The 19,776-nt window shown below is 42.4% G+C and overlaps 1 protein-coding gene across 1 annotated transcript in view; it reads left to right on the top strand.

Annotated features, from left to right (window-relative positions):
- The window catches only part of CLTCL1 (clathrin heavy chain like 1), a 43,698-nt gene that overhangs the window by 599 nt on the left and 23,323 nt on the right, over window positions 1-19,776 (top strand). The window contains 8 exon segments of the mRNA XM_014518928.2: window positions 9,104-9,311; window positions 13,845-14,113; window positions 14,264-14,425; window positions 15,358-15,471; window positions 16,982-17,155; window positions 18,408-18,605; window positions 19,034-19,234; window positions 19,369-19,521. Of these exon segments, the coding sequence (XP_014374414.1) occupies window positions 9,104-9,311; window positions 13,845-14,113; window positions 14,264-14,425; window positions 15,358-15,471; window positions 16,982-17,155; window positions 18,408-18,605; window positions 19,034-19,234; window positions 19,369-19,521 (1,479 nt within the window).

The raw sequence follows: 19,776 nt of genomic DNA, 5'->3' as shown, positions 1-19,776 counted from the left end.
CTCTCCCCTCGCCTTCCCGGTGCCCGGCTGAGACCCCGCCGCCCGCTCTGCGCCCCCCGCCGCAGCCCGAGGGAGCGGGAGACGCCTCAGGTGCTGCCAGACCCCTTCCCTCTTGCAGTAGGGAGAGGTGCCACCTGGCTCCTGTCTGCCCGCTCTTCTCCCTGGGGAGGCTGGCACCTGGGCAGGCGGCCTGTGCGGTGGGTCTGCCTCCGAAACAGGCCTCGTGGCTTGTGGAAGTTCACCGCTGCCTCGGGAGATGAAACAGTTTTGCCCCCAGCCCTTCTTTGAAGGAAGCCGGTTCAGGCTGCTGTCTCTGCTGAAGGCTTCCTTTCTGCTGGTCCAAAAATCTCTTGTTGAAGGTGGCGGGTGTGGGGGGATGACAAAATCCATCTTCCCATCTTGGAGTGCAGGTGAGCCACCTGAAATGGAGATGGTAGTCATTGGTGTCAAGTGTGTAAAGCTGTGCAGTACATTTCCTATGGAGTGTAAGCCTAATATTGAACTTTAAACATTGCATCTCCTTATTTCCCCTGGAGACGGGACTTAAAATCTACATCTCAATATCTTTTGCGAGCTCTGTCCTAAAAGCGTTACTAACTTTAAGGCAGACAAGGTTCCTTGGGTGAATGTGATATCTTTTATTAGACCAACCCAAATGGTTGGAGAATAGTTATTAAGCAAGCTTTTGGGTTCAAAAACCCTTCGTCAGGCTAAGGAAGCTTCAGCAATTGGTGTGTGCTCTTCCATCCAGCCAACTGCTGAAGCTTCCTTAGCCTGACGAAGGGTTTTTGAACCCAAAAGCTTGCTTAATAACTATTCTCCAACCATTTGGGTTGGTCTAATAAAAGATATCACATTCACCCAAGGAACCTTGTCTGCCTATGTCCTTAGACCAACGTGGCTACAACCTAAACTCCTTACTAACTTTAATCAGTTCTAGGGAAAAGTACAGTTAGTTGGTCAACAATTGAACCAACTGATTCCGAGATGCACCAATACCACATGTGGTAGGTAGATTTTATGAAGTGGCAGTTGGTAGTTTTTTTGATTGGCTTAACTGCATTTTGTCTCTTTAAATGTGTTGAGCCTGCTGTTGCACAGCAGTAAGTCACCCTGCAGCATGGCACAGAAATCATGCAGTCTGACTGATGCACCCATTTTGCTTCCAATTATTGTGGGACTTGCTTTCTGACTTTTTTTTTTTTGTGAATGCATCAGATGGACAAGTTCAACTGTATGCCTAATGGGGAATATGGATGACTGTAATTTGCATGACACTGCAGACTCAAAATAGCGATTTGGTGATTGTTGTAACAAGGTGGGTAAGGAGGACCACTCTTCCCACTGTGTATGGTGGAAGAAATCTAAGGGTAGGTAACTCTACTGACCACTGTCTCTAGCAGAACTGAGGCTCATGAATATTAGCTGCCACCTAAAATGCAAACTAAATCCAAGGGTATTGGGAATTGAGGATGACTTCCACATCATGTGAAAATGCAGGCATTATGTGGATGGAGGGGAAAAAAAAAAATAACTGACCTAGTAACTACCAGGTTGTTTAGTGGTAGGGAAAACCAAGGGAGATGCGAGCTCTTGGAGTTAATTAGGTGAACGCATTAACTCATAGTATTTATGTAAATATGGCTTTCCATCTGAAACTTCAATGGATGTTAGCCTAGATTTAATTTTAGAACGGCCAAACATACCAGCTGTTTACAAAAGTCTTCCTACTATTAGAAAACTGAACCCAACTTGTAGGCACATGCTTCATGAATGAGGTGGATCAATTTTTAAACTACTTGATGTAAAGATGGCATAGGTGAGTTTTTAAATCTTCTCACTTATTTTAATTTAACTTGAACCAACTCATAGTGGTTGGATCCTATCAGTTGGCATAACTCATTAACAAGAGTTTTTGCCATAAATGTTATAATTGCCTAAATACAGATTATTAGATCTATATAGTATCCTAGCTTTGTAAGTAAGCTTTTACAACTGAGTAATGCTTCCTATTTGCCTGACATCTGTACTCTAGGTGGAGGAACGTTTATTTGACTCCACTTCAAACGCCTTTATATGATCAGATGCACATGACGGTGTCTTAATGCCCTGGATACTTAAGAACACCACCTATGCTAGGTGTACTGTTAACATAACCTATCAGTGTTTCTAGAGGTTGGTGAACTGAATGACAATAACCTAGTTTCTAGAACTAGTAGACTTCATCCTTGTGCTTACTACTTGGTCTTCTGTTCGAAGAAGAAAATCAAGCTTTCCTGCACTTGAACTTCCACATGCCTTCTCCACTCTCCTAGTAGAAAAACTGAAGCGATTAAAGAAGGGTGCCTCTTCTACAGATGAAGAGTGCTACTGCTGTCAAAAGAGAGCTTGATGCATTGATAACTTTAACCAGTTCAGTGGTTTGGCATGACTATTGCATCTCTGCAGCTGACTATATATGGCTTAAGTAGATGACTGTTATACTATATTAGTTTATTTTAAGAAAAATGTGCTTTAATGCAACTAATTTCTTTAAACGAGACTTTAGTTATGTGTTCTGTGTTCAAGTCTTCTATGCTAGATAATCTTGACAATCTGAAATTAAAGGTTACCTGTCTTGCAGCTGCAAGAACTAGAGGAATATATAGGTACATGGGCATACTTTTGAGCTTCAGTCATCAGGAGAGAGCTTCCCAGAAAGGCTGCAGGAACTGCTGTCAGTTGTGCAACAGACCTATGACTTAAGATGAATAAGAATTGCAATGAACTGAACAAGGCCTCTGCATGTTTAGTTGCAGCGGAGTCCAAGGACAGAGTTCACAGAACATTTCAAAACTTGCAAAGTTGTTGTTTCTTGGAAACCTTTGGTTCCTAAAGTTAAGTGACTAATACTTGGGAAAGGTAGTTATGGTCTTCAAGAACTTGGTGTACAAAAGGTCACACTTGCCTGTGGTGACTTTCCCCCATCTTTAGTGGTAAAATGTGATCAAGAGCTGCTGTTTAGTAAGGTGGCTAACTCAAGGTAATTGAGTAGGTGCCGATTTGCCTCTTGTAGCATGCAACTGCAGAAAAAAACTTGGTGATAGAAGGGATGCAATTTAAGAAATTACTCAGATTTAAAGTCCTAAGTGTATAGGAGCTGTACTGTCTTCTCTTCTGATAGGGTTCAGAGATGCACTACATTTTGTATAACTGGGTAGCTGTATACCACTGGCTGAATGCAGTAGTTAGGACAAGGTGTGGAATTGAAATGAGTAATAGTCAATAATGTGGAAGTAGATTTAGTCTACCTTAGTTTGTGACCTTATTTAAGAGCTAGTAGATCTATGCAACAAACTATTGAAGATGCATTTTTTTTTTTTTTTTTAATATTTAGATGTTGGGTACTCGAATTTTTGATGGGATAATTTTTGCTTGTATATTCTGCTAGCCTTGCTCCAACACTCATGACGAGGCTGAGCAAGGTCAAGAGCAACCACTCTAACTTGGGGTTCTTCCTGTCCAAAGTAGCTTTGTGTGACCAGTCTCTGCTTGTTTGTGTGGTGCTCTTTTTAAACAAAACAACACTTTCTTTCCAAACTACTAGAAAAACAAGACTATCCCTCTAGTCTCCACTTGTAGACTGCAGTGTGGACAAGTCTTAAGGCTTTCTTGATATACTACAGTGTAAATAAAGGTAGCAAAATGGACTAGCTTGCCTAGCTATACAAAAATGTAAGTGGGTTAGACTAGAAGAGATCCAGTTTTCAAGCACAGTAACTCGGACAAGTGTCCATTCTACTCGCTATGTAGAATTAGTGGTTAAAGTAGAATACCTTCGTACATGTGGCTACTACCCTACTTATTGTTGAAGAAGCAAGGCTTTGCTTCAGTAGATATTCCTGACTCTACCAAAAAACCCCCAAAAAACAAAAAAAACTCCTAAAACTTTGAGGGCTGTCTGGTTTAGAAGCAGGAACACCTGGAAGAATAAAATGAAAAGTTTGATGCACTTCTGTGCATGCACACACCAAAATAATAGGATTTCAATTGCCTGAAACCTGCAAATATAAGAATTTCTGACCCCAATCTGCAGCCCCCATTCCAAAAGGGGGAGTAACCGTTACCCTGTCTTGTTTTTCTACCTAATAGTTAACTCAAATGGTTCTGTTGGCAAACTGATCAGCATATGGATTTAAGATGTAGATAACCTGGTTCAGGCTTCTTAAGGTGGGTAACAAAGTACCTGGTCTCATATGAAGGCCTAGGTAACTATAGGGTTTGAGGTCTGCCTGACTGCTTCTTATCCTTGAGTCATATCACTCTTGTAGCTCTGAATGCTGTGCCTGGGGTGGTATCATGTGGTGGATGACCTGTGACATGTTTTTAAATCCCTGACTTGAGCAGGGCAGGAGTTCTTGTAGAGGAGCAAGTTACGAGTGGGAGAACAGTGAAGCTTAGGGAAGCTTGGCCATCTGGTGTCAGCTGTAATAATTCAGCAAGAGTGTTACTTGGATGCACACTGTCGTCTACTACTACACTAATCAGTTTATAGGAGTATCACTTGCTTGTCTGGTAGAGTTCTTACAATTGGTTACTAACTATGTCTTGATGATATATCTGACTATCAAGAAAATGCTTGATGCCTTGAGGTACACTGTAAAAGGGGAAGCTCTCTTCCTGAGATGAAGGTAGGAGTAAGGGATTAAATGTAGTATTGGATGAATAATTCCCACTCTTCCCCCCAACTCTTCCTTTTAAGAGAAGAATTTAGCAGTTCAAGGAAGATGAGGATTTAATTACCCTGATCAATATCTGGGGAGGAGGGAGAGCAAGGTGAGCTTCTGCAAATGGAAGTGATTTTTTTTTTATAGAGTTGTGTGGACTAAAATTCAGATGTGTAATAACTGAACTATACAAACAAGATTATACCTAGATGGGAGAATGGATTGGAGAGTATGAGGAAACTGAGCCCTTTTACTAATTCTCCCTCTAACTTCTAAAACATCTAGATTGCCTTGCTCAGACTGTGTGGTTTGTGGTTGGTGTGTGTGGTTTTTTGTTTTTGGTTTTTATATGTGTATATGTAAGTGCCCCCATGAAATACTAGAAATGGAAGGTGGAATTTGGAGAGAATAACATTGATCTCCAAGTTTAAATCTGGAGTAAAATCTCTCAGCTGTAAGTTTGTTTCAGGGACAGGATACTGAATAAGTGAGATGGCAAGACAGTCTGCCTGCTGGTAGATTGAGGAAATGAGTCTGGGGCTCTCCAGTATTTTTTCTGCTCTGGAGAGCCCTTCAGATGCTTTAAACATGAAGTGCAGCTTGCATGCTGAGTGTCTCAGTGAGTAGATGAGACCTATCTTATTTTCTTGCCCTCTGTACTTTGTCCTCTGAAGACTATTTGGGCATGGAGTTGGTGCTTTATCTACTGCTGTGTTTAGAGGCCTGCCTCTTTATGAATGGCTTGCATTCCTTACTCCTGATCAGGAGTTGCTGACTAAATTGCATGTGATCAGTTTGGGTAGTGTATCAGATGAGGGCTTCCAGTTTGAGGAGAACTAGAAACTGGCAGTTCATTGAAAGCCCACAAATCTCTGGGGCAGGTGTTCTAGTGTAGTATTAAGAACTGGGCAGGTTAGGTGGGAGGAAAGCCCAGTTCTGTGGAACCTAATTACTGCACAGTGATCCACATGGAGTGGGGAATAGGGTCTGGTCACACTTTTACAAGAAGAGAGAATGCTCTCCTATTAGAGGAGGCTTGTTGCCTCTAACACTGGAGACCTCTAAAGCTTCAAGTTTCTGGAACAATGTTAAGCTGGCACTAATAAGTGCTGTTGTCCCAGCTAACATCATGGGAAAGTTAGCTTTCAACTTATACTCCAAATTATAAAACACCTTTGTAAAAGTTGAGCTATCAAAATGGGCTTTTCAAAGGGTGGGGGGGGGGGGGGGAAGGGAGCTACTTTTTAGCAAGATAGCTTGGTGGGGTGAGGGGAAGCAATGGTTTAAAAAACAAAACAAAAACCCACCCAAAAGCAACTTCCTTTTTCCGTCATCCTCTAAGATGGGAAAGGAGCTTTTTGAGTATAATGGCTTGGCTAATGCAATGCAGCCAGCTTTATCACAGATGCTAGAGACCATGTGCAGACTGTCTTGCAGAGCATCAAAGCGCTTTCAGGCTCTTCACCATGGAGTTAGTTCTTTGAGCAACACTTTTTGCATGAGTGGCCCTTGATGATTATTTTTTAAACGTACAGTTTGGTGCTTAAGTGTCTGGCTACTGTGGTCAGTGTGAGTGTCTGACTTTTCTGACCCATTTTTATGCTGCAGCAAGTATCATCTCAGTGACTTGCAGGAAGCCTGGAACCTGCCTTGCTTTGACTTGCATTGCAGCCCTTGAAGTTAACTGGAGTCCTTTGGGACACTAATGAAGCTGCTGCAATCCACTTGGTATTCCATGAGTAATAGGTTAATAATCTGAATGCAGAAAAAAAAAAAAAATCCCTCTCTAGGCCCAGCCCTCCTGGATGAAATCACAGCTAAAATGTAGTGCTGTAGTAATTGCACATTCTTGGCTTGAATAAAGCTATGTACTATAGCAAACCATGACAGGTCAGATCAAAACCTGTTATGTGCATGCTACTAAACATCATGTGACCTGTTCATTGTTTTTGGGATTTTCATATAAAAGCACTGGTGAAGTAAATGGAGGGGCCTAATGCCTGGATAACACACTACTATACTTCTGATACTGTGGCTTGAGTACAGCTGTTACTTGCTTCCAGTACTGAGTAATATTGGTTCTTGATCCTTTTTATTTAGGAAGCTTTGAAATGGTATATATGTGTAGATAACATGGCTCCTAAGGTGGTTGGGGGGCGGTGTGTGTGTGGTTTTTTTTTTTTTTTTTTTTTCTTTTTTTTTCACTTCCTCTCCCCCCCCCCCCCCCCCCCCCCCCCCTCCCATGGCTCTATTCAAGTTGGAATATGTTATATGACTTAATACAGGCTAACAACATAATATTTTCCTTCCAGCACTTCTGTCAAGCTGGAATTGCAAAATTGGCCTCTACATGCAAGTATGAAGGCTTATTTTGGTTTGTGAGGCTTTTCCCCTTTCTGGCAGCAACTCTACACAAGTTAGGAAACTGGACAGGGCACCATGGAGAAAAATACCACATGTAGTTGGAATGAGCTGATGATCTACTTGTGAGTGAGCAGTAGCTAGGCTCTCTGTTAGCCCAGTTGCTGAAACTTTGGGAGGTGGAGAATATCATCAACTTCTTACATGGACTAACAGAGACCTAGGCTTTTATGAGATGTGACTTGAATATAAAAGCAAGGAGGCAAGTACTGACATGAAAAACAACTTTAGGGGCTGCTTCTGCCTCTAGACACTGTAGATCAGGGGTGGGCAATGTGGTGGGTTGTTTTTGGTTTTGGTGTTGTTTTTTTTTTTTATTTAGGATTGTAGGCCACACAGAGTTCTGCTGAGCTGTTCTGGACTGCATCAGCACCCTGGCATGCCCGTGGCGTGCTGCCCCCCCACCCCCCAAACGCCACAACTTGTCAAAACTCGCTATGTGGGGTGGGGAACAATGCTCAGGTTGTGGGATGGCTGGGGTCACAGGGCAGTGACAGTATGGCATTGAGGCTTGGGGCAGAGGCATGATCTGCTGCTGGCATGCCTCTGCAATGGGTGCCAGTTCTGTGGGCAGGGGTGTGCAGAGCGCAGATTGCAGCTCTGCCCCTGTCTCAGCCCTGTGCTGTCACTGCTCCAAGGTCCCAGATGCAGCTCCCTGCATGCCCTGAAGAACATGGATCCTGGCTGGTCTCCCATGATCCTGGAATCTCCACAGAGTGACGCAGAGGCTGGGGCAGAGCTGCAGTCTGCTTCCCACATGTTCCTGCCTGTAGAACTGGGCCCTGGCCCTGTGCTGTCACTGCCCTGTGATTTGCAAGGCTTCCACAGAGACCAGGTGGGGCCCCTGGCCAGACATGCAGGCAGCAGATCATGGCTCTGGGGCCCAGGTTGTTGCTACCCCAAGATCCTGGCATCTCCTCAGCCCTGCCCACCCATCTCCCTCCTGGACCCTGCTCCCTACCAGCCTGTGTCCTGTCTCAGCCCCCAGCAGAGTGCCCTTCCTGTGCAGGTCCTGGGCAGTGAGGCTTGACCCAGTGGCTGCAGCAGCTAGAAGGAGCCCCTGCTGTCAGGAAATAGTCCAGCTGCTGGGCTACCCGCCATGCCTGGCCCGCAAGCTGTATTTTGCTTACCCCTGCTTTAGACTGTGGGGATGACTAGGTACCTGTTTACTATTGTGTGAACCTCCTGTTTCTGGTGCTACACCACTTCACATCTTTACTTTAAATTCCTGGTACTCAAATATATTGAACATTTGGTCACAGGAATACTTAAATTCAAGGAATTGGAGTATTTTTTTTTTTTTCTGTATGGTTTTCTAGAGCTTCCTAATCAGTTTGGTTCTTGATTCCTTGTTACCAAGATTAGAAAGTTAGTCTTTTGTGGTTGGTTGGTTGGTTTGTTTAAAGCTTTTCTGTAAAGCTATGGAACAGCACTCTGTTATTACTATAGGAGGCTTCAGCCATGTGCATGTGCATGAGCAGAGCTAAGGGTACATAATCTGGCAGTTGTTCCATGCTGGGTTTTACATACTTGGAGGCTGGCCACCATCAAAGTGTCAAACAACTCTTCTTATGAGGTATATTTTAACACTTACTTTGAGTTGGGACAAAGTTCAGAGAGGGAACTTGACACAAGAATGGTCCAAAAAATATTCAGATACTTTGAATGAATCCAAGATTGCATGTTAACATGTTGGAATACAAGACTTGGTTCAGGCTTTCACTTGAAAATGTGAAACTTAATCTTCCATGGAGACTAGAGGACTTCAATAAAATCCTGGGGGGGGGGGGGGGGGGTGTGTGTGTGTGTTCTGCTAGCCTTGCTGTCTGGTTCTCCTAGGTTACTTTATTCTTCCTTCTGAGGTTTTTGAGGAAAGGACAGGGCTTGCCTCTAGTGTAGCCTAAAGTCTTATGTGTTCTTGACTTTTGTGTGGAGGAGCTACTTGTTAACGCATTAACTTTGTCTTTTCTGTTTAGCTCCAAAACCTGGGGATTAACCCAGCAAACATTGGATTCAGTACCCTGACAATGGAATCTGACAAATTCATCTGCATCAGGGAGAAAGTAGGAGAGCAAGCACAAGTTGTGATAATTGACATGAGTGATCCAACCACTCCTATCAGACGCCCAATCTCTGCAGAAAGTGCCATCATGAATCCAGCTTCTAAAGTAATTGCTTTGAAAGGTGAGTTAATGCTGTACTACAGGAATATCTATTGTTTAGTGAAACAGGCTGACAAGCACCAAAATCTCTAGTGAAATCTAATGCAGTCCTGTGTATATATTTAAAAAAAAAAAAATTTGATGGGGTCCTTACTGATTAGTACTAGACTTCCCTCTTAGATTTGAAGTGAGCTACCCCAGTACACATGTTGGTTAGGGATATGTCACAACTAGGTGTGCAAATGGAGTCACTTTTTTTTTTTCTTTCCTCCTCTGGACAGACCAGGACACTGCTTTACAGAATCTTTTCTGCAGTGAAAGTATTAGTTACTATTCAAGGGAACAGAAGAAATGGGAGCACCTTTTTTCCCCCACTTAATGAATGTGAGATACCTTAAAGTAATAATTGAAATGGTGTATTATTGAAGTAAATTTTTTTTTTTTTAATTCTGTCTTTAAAATGTAGGCTAGCCTGTAAGGGTGGGAGCAGTGCTTGAAGAGACGGTTTGTCTAAATGTTTAACTTTAAGCTTAAGAGAGCTTGGCCTACTCTTATAACTCTGCTGCTAAAATCTGGTGCTTGGCTAAAGGGTTTTCTGTATTAATTTGTAAGTGACTCCTGGCTTTTTGAATATAATTTATTAAGCTGCCAAAGCACCTGGGATTAAAGACTTCCCAACCTTTCAGAAAACAGAATAGTTTTTGCAAACGTTCTGGTGTCTAATCCTTAAACTGTTTCACCTTGTTACTGACTTTGTACTTTTCTTCCTGCATTCTTGTCTTAAACAGATGGTGAGTTAACTTTGTCCTGACATTTTATGTTTAATAGTAAAATGGTCAAATCTCATAAAGTACTGAACTTTGCAAGAAGCTGTAGTTTATTCTACAGCTAATTGGAATTGCTGACTTGGTACCAGGCATGGGATTACAAGTTTCTCCCTCTATTGGCATGCTGCTAACTGTTTGGTTGCTTTGACTATGGACTGTACCAAGCAATGGGGACTGCATTCTATGTGTAACTGTAGTACAGTTGGTAGACAAAACCAAGTCATGATACTTTTATGAGAGACCTTTGCTAGCATGTCTTGTGTGCCACTCATTTCTGCCTAAGTGTGGTATTTAGTCTGAACTTGTGGTGATGCCAAGTAGGGGGTCCAAGAACTAACTCTTTAAAATCAGTCTCTTGCAAACTAGTAGTTGAAGTAGAACTTGCTGGCTCAAACCAAGTCAAAGCTGGCTTTTGAAAAATGGAATAGTTGGCACATTGACTTCAGTTGAAATTGTTCTGGGTATTGCATGCCTTTCCTTCAAAGGCTACAAACTGCCTCCACATGTAAGGTAGCCAGAAATGGGTAGCATCCTGGTATCTCAAGGCTGATTCGGATTCACTGAAGCTATATGCTAAATCAATCTTGGACCCCTGTAAATCAACCTATTGGCAAGGAAAGTGCATCCTCTGTACTGTTAAAACATCATGTGGCTCTCAAATTGGTAACTGTCAACCTGTCCAGAACCAAAACTAACTTACTAACTAAAATGGGTTATCGGTGTCATCCAGCTTCTAACAATCTAGTTTATTTTGCCAACATCTAGGTCTTGTCAAAAGTGTTCTTGTCCCACCGCTTCAGAGTATATTGGCTAATGTCCCCTTTTAACAAATGTAATTAAGCAGCATATGCTGAGGTGGGGTTCATACTGATGTAAATGCTGCACTTAATGTCAAGGTACAGCAAAAATTACCATGGCTAGAGGAGGCATTATCTCTAAAATTAGATTAGAGGGTGGCAGAAGAATGGAGTGGTGCCTAGGTAGAATCCCTTGTCTCTAATGTCCCATAGATACATTATTAAACACAGTTGTGGTTGTGCAAAGATCTTGCAGAAAAAATTTCCTATGAGCTATAAACAAAGGTTGACTCTCCAGCTCTTGGCCGTTTGGCTAAAGGCTGGGGCACTTTAAACTTTCCCTGCTGATTTGTGGTAAGTCTGAGCTGTTGCATAATGTGTCATGATTGGGAGTTGCTCATAATGGATGAATTGGTGAGCAACCAGTTTAGTTCCAACTTAAGTGGGGAAAGTTGCCTAAATTAGGCTGTTTCCTAGGGTTTGGTGTATGCACAATTGCATTTCTTGGTTGCATGTGGTATTCTCCTAGTGTACTGAGCATTACACTGTCCCTCGTATCCATGGATCTCTTGCTTTTTGTTCTGTATTGTGAGAGCACTTCAGTCTGTCAAAATGATTGGGGGGGAATGCTGCACTTTTACTTTTGGAAGGTACTTCCATCCATTAGCATGGAATAGAAAAATGCAGTCATGCTTGAGTTAACAGAAATGTAACTTTTCTGCCTTTTTACTAAAGTCTTGCAGTAAATAGGTCATTTTAAAATAAATGAGGAGGGAGGGGCAGGAGGACACTAGGCCTAGCTGCCTAAGGGTGCCAGATCCAGTCAGATCTCCTAAAGTGTTTTTTGGAAGGAAGCCAGCATCTTGAGTCTGGGTAGGAAAAAAACAAATATTGTAAACTTCCTTGCTTTAACTTGTAGCAGAATGCTTAAGTCTTTTCCAGCAAACAGTACTAGTAGAATACTGAAATCTGTCCTCAGGACTATGCTGAGGAACACAGACTAGGTTAAATGACTTGGTCCTGATCTAATGTGATGGTAAACTCTTTATTCTGCAGAACCTACAACTGTGGAAGCTTAACCTGTCCAAGATCAAATCGGCCACTTAAGGTGGCATTAAGGCTTTGCTTCTAAACAAGTTTGGCTACTTGAGTCAGAAGCCAACCAACCCATCACATTTCAAAGCAGACTAAGCTGTATGGTTTGGAAAAACCAAGGATTATGCAGGCTGAAGATCTGGTGCTGCTGATAAAATTTTGCTCATTGCTCAGTTAAAGATTCCTCTATATTGGGCATCTCTGTCACTGAAGATAAAATAATTCCTGTGGGAGGGAGGACAGCTCCAAATGAACATTTGATCTGCCTCTGGAGGCTTGGAAATGCTTTACCTTATGGCTTCTTTCTTCTTTAAACCAATTCCTATTCCTTGCCACTATCCTTTCTTGTGTTTCTCAGTCTTTCTAGGCGCATGCTGTTTAGAATGACTATCTGATGATAACTTGATCCTGATGGTAGACTTTTTTCCTTTGGCAATCCAGGGACCCTTAACTTGGCTCTCTTGCCTTTTGGTATAGTTGATTTGGCAAGCTCTTGTGGAAGTACTGCTTTGGCATGTCAGTTGAAGAAACTAGTGCTTTCTCAACAAACTGTTTTCTGTTCCATAGTCTCTAAAACATGTGGGTTTTCTAAAATCACTACTCAACATAAGTGAGAATCACTTTGTTAATTAATCTTCAAGGAAAAGGATGAAGTTGGAGCTAAGCAAACTCTCTTGTAGAGTTATTTTTTTTTATTTTTGTTTGTTTTTTGTTTTTTAGTAGACACTACTTTCTTCAAGAGATGACAAACTTGAATCTCTCTCTTGACCAGTCTTTTATTTTGCTATCTCTTGTGCTGCCCCCCCTTTTCCCCCATGAAGTTACTTCACGTATGCCCCACTTGCTTATGAAGGCAAGTAATGTTGTTGCTTCTGGATGGAAAGCATTACTAGGTTAGGCCCTGAAAGAATATCCAATACTCAGACAGCAGAGTGAGCCAAGACTACTCCATACTAGTTTAAAGTCAAGCTTCAGCATGCTGCAGTAAGTAGCAAGATGCCCTTTGCTTACAGGAAGCTAGGGTACCTCCAATTGATTAGCTCGACTAGACAAGGGAGTAATTGACATTAAAATACCAATATGATGGTAGGGCAGCATGGAAGCTAAAAGGTCTGAACTACTAACTGGATTATGCAGCTGTTTGGTCAGTGTAGGCATCTCTAGGGTGAACTTTCTGATGTTTGCTTAGGTTGACCACTCTATAGGGAGGGCCATTGAGCAATGTAAATCTGCTTTGACCTAGTTGTGGGCATGATACTATACAATAGCTGGCATCTATATTGTAACTCTAGACAAGGTGTCAAAAGCCAAAGTTCTAATACATTATTGAAGATCTGTATGTGAGCTTGCTGAAAGCTATGGAACCTAGCCATAGCATGAGTAGAGCTAGTAAACTGAGTACTAACTAAAGCCCCCTTGGAAGGAAATGCACTTTAATGTCTCTTTCTAATTCCTGTATCAAGACTAAACCAAATTTGCTCTAGTGGACTGTCTTGGAAAGCCCAGTCAGCCTACAGTCAGAGCTAACTTGATGAATGTACTTCCTTGAATCCAGAAAAGTAAGAATGATGCACACTGCCTCTTCATTCAGGAATTGAAGCTTGTGGTACAGCATCTTAAGGCTGTTGTAACTAGCTTTTTACAGAGCTGCTTTGGGTACAGCAAAGACAGGGTAGGCTAACAACTAGTTTCCCTTCTATTGAAATGAGGGAAGTGGGATAACTTAACTTAATTTTGGTGAGTCAGTTCTCTAAATGTCATCTAGCCTCCAATCTGTAGAATGGAGGATTGCTTATAATACCCATTTCTTTTTCTTTTTTGTGTGACTTGCATCAGCTGGGAAGACACTCCAGATCTTTAACATTGAGATGAAAAGCAAAATGAAAGCCCACACCATGGCAGAGGAAGTGATCTTCTGGAAATGGATATCTGTGAATACAGTTGCCTTGGTGACAGAAACTGCTGTCTACCACTGGAGCATGGAGGGAGAATCTCAGCCCCAGAAGATGTTTGACAGGCATGCCAGTCTGGCAGGCTGCCAGATTATCAACTACAGGACTGATGAACATCAAAAATGGCTGCTACTTATTGGAATTTCAGCTCAGGTATGTGTTAAAGAGTTTATCTTGCTGCCTGCTGCTCTGTCACATGTTGTCTAGCTAGGAATCCCTACAGTTTTGACATGCACACCTCTTCTTGGGGCTGAGAGTAAAACTTGCACTCTTAAAACCCTCTTTCTCTTGCTGTATTGCCAGCAAAATCGTGTCGTGGGTGCAATGCAGCTGTACTCGGTTGACAGAAAAGTCTCTCAACCTATTGAAGGCCATGCAGCAGCCTTTGCAGAATTCAAAATAGAAGGAAATGTCAAGCCTTCCACACTCTTCTGCTTTGCTGTGAGGAGTCCTGCAGGAGGCAAGGTAAGTCTGCACCACTTACTGACCATCTCTTACCTAATGTAAAATGGCTGCAGTTGTTTTTGGTCCCTTCTTTGAAAATGACCATCTGGTAAATTGCCAGTAGGGTTTGTGTTTTTTGCCTGTAGACTACTTCAGATGTTAGTGTAACCCAGCTGAACTAGTCCCCCTTTGGCTTTCATATAGTTTAAAGAACTGCAGAAGGCAGTAGATTACTTATATTTAAAGGCATAAGAGCCATGCTGAAACATTAAAGGAAACCTCTTGTGCCTTGTATTGCCTCTTGGTGCTGCATTTTGTTAGTTTGTACAGATGCACTTTTTAATTACAGCTTCCTGTACTGTGATCCTGAAGAGGTGAGTGTGGGACCACCTTGTTCAAGCAGTTTTCTAAAACTTAGAATAGTACAGGGGTTGCTTTGTCACTACTCACAGTACAGAAACTGTTCAACTACTTCAGTATGGGCCAGCTTGCTGACTTCTTCTTTACTTATACAAGATTTTTTTTTTTTTTTTTTTTAAGCCTGAATTTCAGCTTCTGGGCTGAAGGCTTGTTACAGACCCTTTAAGTTGTTGGTAACTAAATGGAACTGAAATAGTCCTAAGCCAGTACTGGCCTCAAAGTGCTGATTTCTACCTAGAACTCCTACCATAAAGGTGGAAGAATCTCTTCATAGAACCTGTTTACAAAGCCAGGTGCTTCCTCCTTTCTAGAGGGCTGGAAGTTCTCCAGAATCTCTTAACCCTCTTGCCCTGGCTCTAGTGATTGTGGATAATAAATATTAGTTTGAAATCTTAAAGGGTAAGTGGCTCCAGAGATGTTAAGCTGCTAATGGCTTTGGTCTATAAGTGGCTTGGATTGCGTTTCTATCAACCTAATACTGTTTCTTGGGCAGAATCAACCTGAAATCTATTCTGGTGCTTCTTTCTTCCCAGCTGCATATAATTGAAGTGGGTCAGCCTGCTGCTGGAAACCAGCCCTTTGTTAAGAAAGCTGTTGATGTATTTTTCCCTCCTGAGGCACAGACGGATTTTCCTGTGGCAATGCAGGTAAATGTCACTGAAGCCAAGCCCTTGGCCGGTCAATTAATCTTGGCTTACTGTAAGCACTCCACCTCTCTATTGGAGGTGTCACACTAAGTCTGGGGCACAACTGTGCCTCATCTGTACTATAAGGTGCAGTCTCTGTGGGGGTGGGGGGGGAGGTGTTTTTTATATAACTTTTTTTTTTTATGGCATGCATCTAATATTGACCTGAGTTGCTCTTAGACTTGCAGCATTTCTGCTACATTGTAGGATTCGCATCTAAACGGTTGTTAGCACTTGGACAGAGCCAGGAGTTGGGATTTCAAATGCCACTTTGGCTATAGCAGTTGTGCTCGGGCCTTGTTTTAAAGTTGTGCTTTTTGTCTACCCCCTCCCCAAGAGGCAAGGAGGGGAACAAGATGGCAGATGTCACCTATTCTCTCACAATAGAGTTACATGAGTAACTTGAATTCATTTAAAGTCCACTCCATAAAGTGGAACATGCCTAGCACAAACTACTTCAAAGCAACCACTCTAGGGCTAGGGGAAGACTAAACCAGACCATCAGTAGATATGGAAGGAACTACCATATGGAAGACTAAATGAGTGAAAGGGGATGCTGGAGAACATTGGCTGTATACACTAGCTGAAGCCTACACAAGCAGTAGTTGCTATGAATTCCTGTGTCTTCTGATATGGCGGCTGTCTGTGTTTGTAGTAAGGCAAACTCCATGGGTAGAAGCCATTTTAAGGATATGGCAAGTAGGTACAACAAAAGCAGATGGAGGGGAAGTCCTTAATGAGCTTATGAACAGTATGATACAGTGCTCACAGCAGAAGGTAGCTAATGAGAAGGATTCTACCAGGGGAGCAGGAAGAAGAAGATAATATCATACTGAGAAGCCAAATACCTGTGGTCTTAACATCACCTCTACTAACTAGGTTGCGCTGTTGGTGAGCAGAAAGCTCTGTTCTCTTTGTAAACTGCCCTCATCCTTTGGGGAAAAAGTAGCATATAAACTGCATGCCAGAGTTTGCACTTTGGCTCCTGGGATATTGAGTTGTACAGTATCCAGCACTGCTGCCTATATAACTAATCATGGTTGAGGGTTGGGGTGTCTTGTTCAGGGAAAAAAAAATCTAACCGGAAAAAACACAATTGCTTTGCATATCCTTTCTCCAGGACTGGAACATGGCAGCTGACCCATGCAACATCAAGGCTTTAACTTTTTTTTTTTTTTTTTTAGAATTGGCTGGCCAAATAAATAGAGACTCTTCATAGAGAAGAATCCTGGGGTTGTAGCATTACTACTTTTTTTGTCTCAACTGCTCCCCTGAGCCTGGGGGAGATGAGTAGTTAGTGGAAGATCATGTGGCTTTGTAGCTCTTGAGTTAGTTGCTTGTAGCTTTTTCCTCCCCACCCCCTTCTGGGCTGAGTTCATAGTTGCTGACTTTCCCATCCAGGTAAGATATTGGGCAGTATCGTTTTAAATGAGCAACCAGAATGGTAAATTTTTTTTCTTCTTTTTGACAGATTGGAGCCAAGCATGGAGTTATATATCTAATCACAAAATATGGGTACATACATATGTATGACTTGGAATCTGGAGTGTGCATTTACATGAACCGTATTAGTGCTGACACTATCTTTGTCACTGCTCCTCATGAGCCTACCTCTGGCATCATTGGTGTGAACAAGAAAGGACAGGTAGTCCTGCAATCTACTCTTAAATCTTGAATGGCATCAAGTGCCGTAGCTTAAAAAATTACCACTACAGTAGCCTATTTAGAAGTTTGTTAGCTTAATCCAGTGGTTCCCAACCTCGGGTTGTGACCCAAATGAGGGTCACAGAGGCAATGCTGGCAGCACCTTACACAAAAGATGAGCCATGCAGTGTGCTGGGAGCTCCCCCACTCCCAGGCCACTGCTGCAACTGCATTCTGCTCCCAGCAGTAGGTCATGGCAAAAAAAAGGTTGGGGAACCACTGGCTTAATCAAACCTTGACTAAAACTGCACAAGAAGGAAATCATTGTAATGCTTTGATTAGCCTGTTTGGGAAGGGCAGTTATGAGCAGTCATGAAAAGGGCAGGGGGGTGCAGTGGTGATTCATTGGTTTCTTTAACTTTTTTTGTAGCTTTTAAAATGGCCGTAAGTGGCACGTGGTGCCTAAAACTCTCTTAAAATAAAATTTGGAACCCAAAACTCTCTTAAAATAAAATTTGGAACCCATGGCAAGTAAACACCGGGGGTAAGCAGTTTGTCTGCTTGTAGACTATCTTGTGATGGTTGAAGTGGTCGAATCCATTTTGCCATCAGATGCTAACTAGCAAGGGAGCAAACTCTGCCTTCAGGTCTCTTGACCTAGAGACAGATGTTACTAAGCAGCTTGCATGTGGATTAAAAATTCTATCTGACCACATTAGCTAAATGTGGTACATAATTAGAATAGAGGGTTTTGATGTCGGTGTAACATGGTGACATACCTGCTTCCAACATGACTGCTGTACCAAGTAACAGTTCCTGGAGTAAAATGTGGAAAGTCTTCCTAGGATATGGAGGTAAAACAGCTCTTTATCTAGCTTCTAGTGTCCCATCAGATTTAATGGCATGGCCTTATAAGACCAGAAAAAAGATCTGAAGTTGAGACATGAGGCCTGTAAACTGTAGTAATACTAAACTCCTTGGAAGGGACCTTTTTTTGTGTTCAGTGCCAGCTCTTGCCTAGCACTGAAGGCATGAAGAACTAGTATAGTACTTGGAGAAAGCAGTAGACCTAACTAAATCTAGTGTATTCAGCAGTCCAAAAGCTATGCAAGGATTATGTGGGCAGGAGAAAAGAAATAGCTTAATCATGCTAGATACAGTTTTGGTGCTGTTGACTTTGAATGCTCAGTTGCTCTAAGGTTCTCATTTTAAATATTATGTTAGTGCTAAGGACTGTTGCTTGTGTCTTCCAGGTGCTTTCAGTTTGTGTGGAAGAAGACAACATCGTGAATTATGCTACAAATGTTCTCCAGAATCCAGACCTGGGTCTGCGTATGGCAATCCGCAGTAACCTGGCTGGGGCAGAGGAACTGTTTGCCAGGAAGTTCAATACACTTTTTGCACAAGGAAGCTATTCGGAAGCTGCTAAAGTAGCAGCATCTGCACCAAAGGTGAGTGGTGTTGGGATTGGAGCTTTGGAGTTAAGGTGATCTGAACATCCAAGAAGCTTATGCTGGCAAGAAGATCATGTTAAATCTATAGACAAATTTTAATTTTCATTTGTAAATGAAACTACTACCAACTGAATTAAGATCCTTGACTTGCAGTACAGAGTAAATTGATAAAGGTGAATGACTTTTCTAGAAACATTTGATGTGGATTCTGCAAACTTACTGAAGTTAGCCCAGGCTGGGCCTAGGATAGAGAAGTATCAACAAAATGCATCTTTGGATCAAGAACCTCCTAAAGAGTGTCAGTGCCAACTGTCTGAACTGGCTAGTTTGTGTGGCTCTCCATCCAAGTGCAGGAGGAATTGAGGCTGTCTGGGTGAATGTAAGATCACTGTCTTGCATCTGCTAGTCTCTCGTCTCTTCCTCAGGGTATCCTGCGTACCAGTGACACTATCAGGAAGTTTCAGAGTGTGCCAGCGCAACCGGGGCAGGCCTCTCCTTTACTGCAGTACTTTGGGATCTTGCTTGATCAGGGGCAGCTCAATAAGTTTGAGTCTTTAGAACTCTGCCGTCCTGTCCTGCAACAAGGCCGGAAGCAGTTGCTGGAGAAGTGGCTGAAGGAAGATAAGGTATGCAAATGTCTCTTGCTTGCTGCTTTTGCCATGAGTCTGGTAATTTATTAGTGCATGTTGATATCTGAGGGCGAGTAATCTCCATTTATCACTTCTGTTTTGGTCTGACCATATGGTAATCTTGTTCTTAGCTGGAATGTTCGGAGGAGCTTGGAGACTTGGTGAAGGCTGCTGACCCCACCCTTGCACTCAGCGTTTACCTTCGTGCTAATGTGCCAAACAAAGTCATTCAGTGCTTTGCAGAAACTGGCCAATTCCAGAAGATAGTTCTTTATGCCAAAAAGGTAAATATAAGGTGGTGTAACAGCCCCAAATACAAGAGTCCAGCAGTATAACTTGTATCTTCACAGGGCAGCTTCAGGGAGATAAGGCAGGGATTTAACTATTCAATCATATTTAAAACTGATAAGTGGCTAAAATTGAGCAAGCTGGATTTGCAGTTCAGTAAAGACCTGGTAATCCTGCCCATCCTTCAAAGGGGCAAATCTCAAGTTTTCTCTTCCACAGAAAATGTAGATGTTCAGGGCATGGGGTGGGGC

Source organism: Alligator sinensis, unplaced genomic scaffold (assembly GCF_000455745.1).
Source record: "Alligator sinensis unplaced genomic scaffold, ASM45574v1 scaffold570_1, whole genome shotgun sequence".
NCBI lineage: Eukaryota > Metazoa > Chordata > Crocodylia > Alligatoridae > Alligator > Alligator sinensis.
The sequence above is the reverse complement of the archived record's forward strand: the minus strand, read 5'-3'. Positions and strand labels throughout refer to the sequence as shown.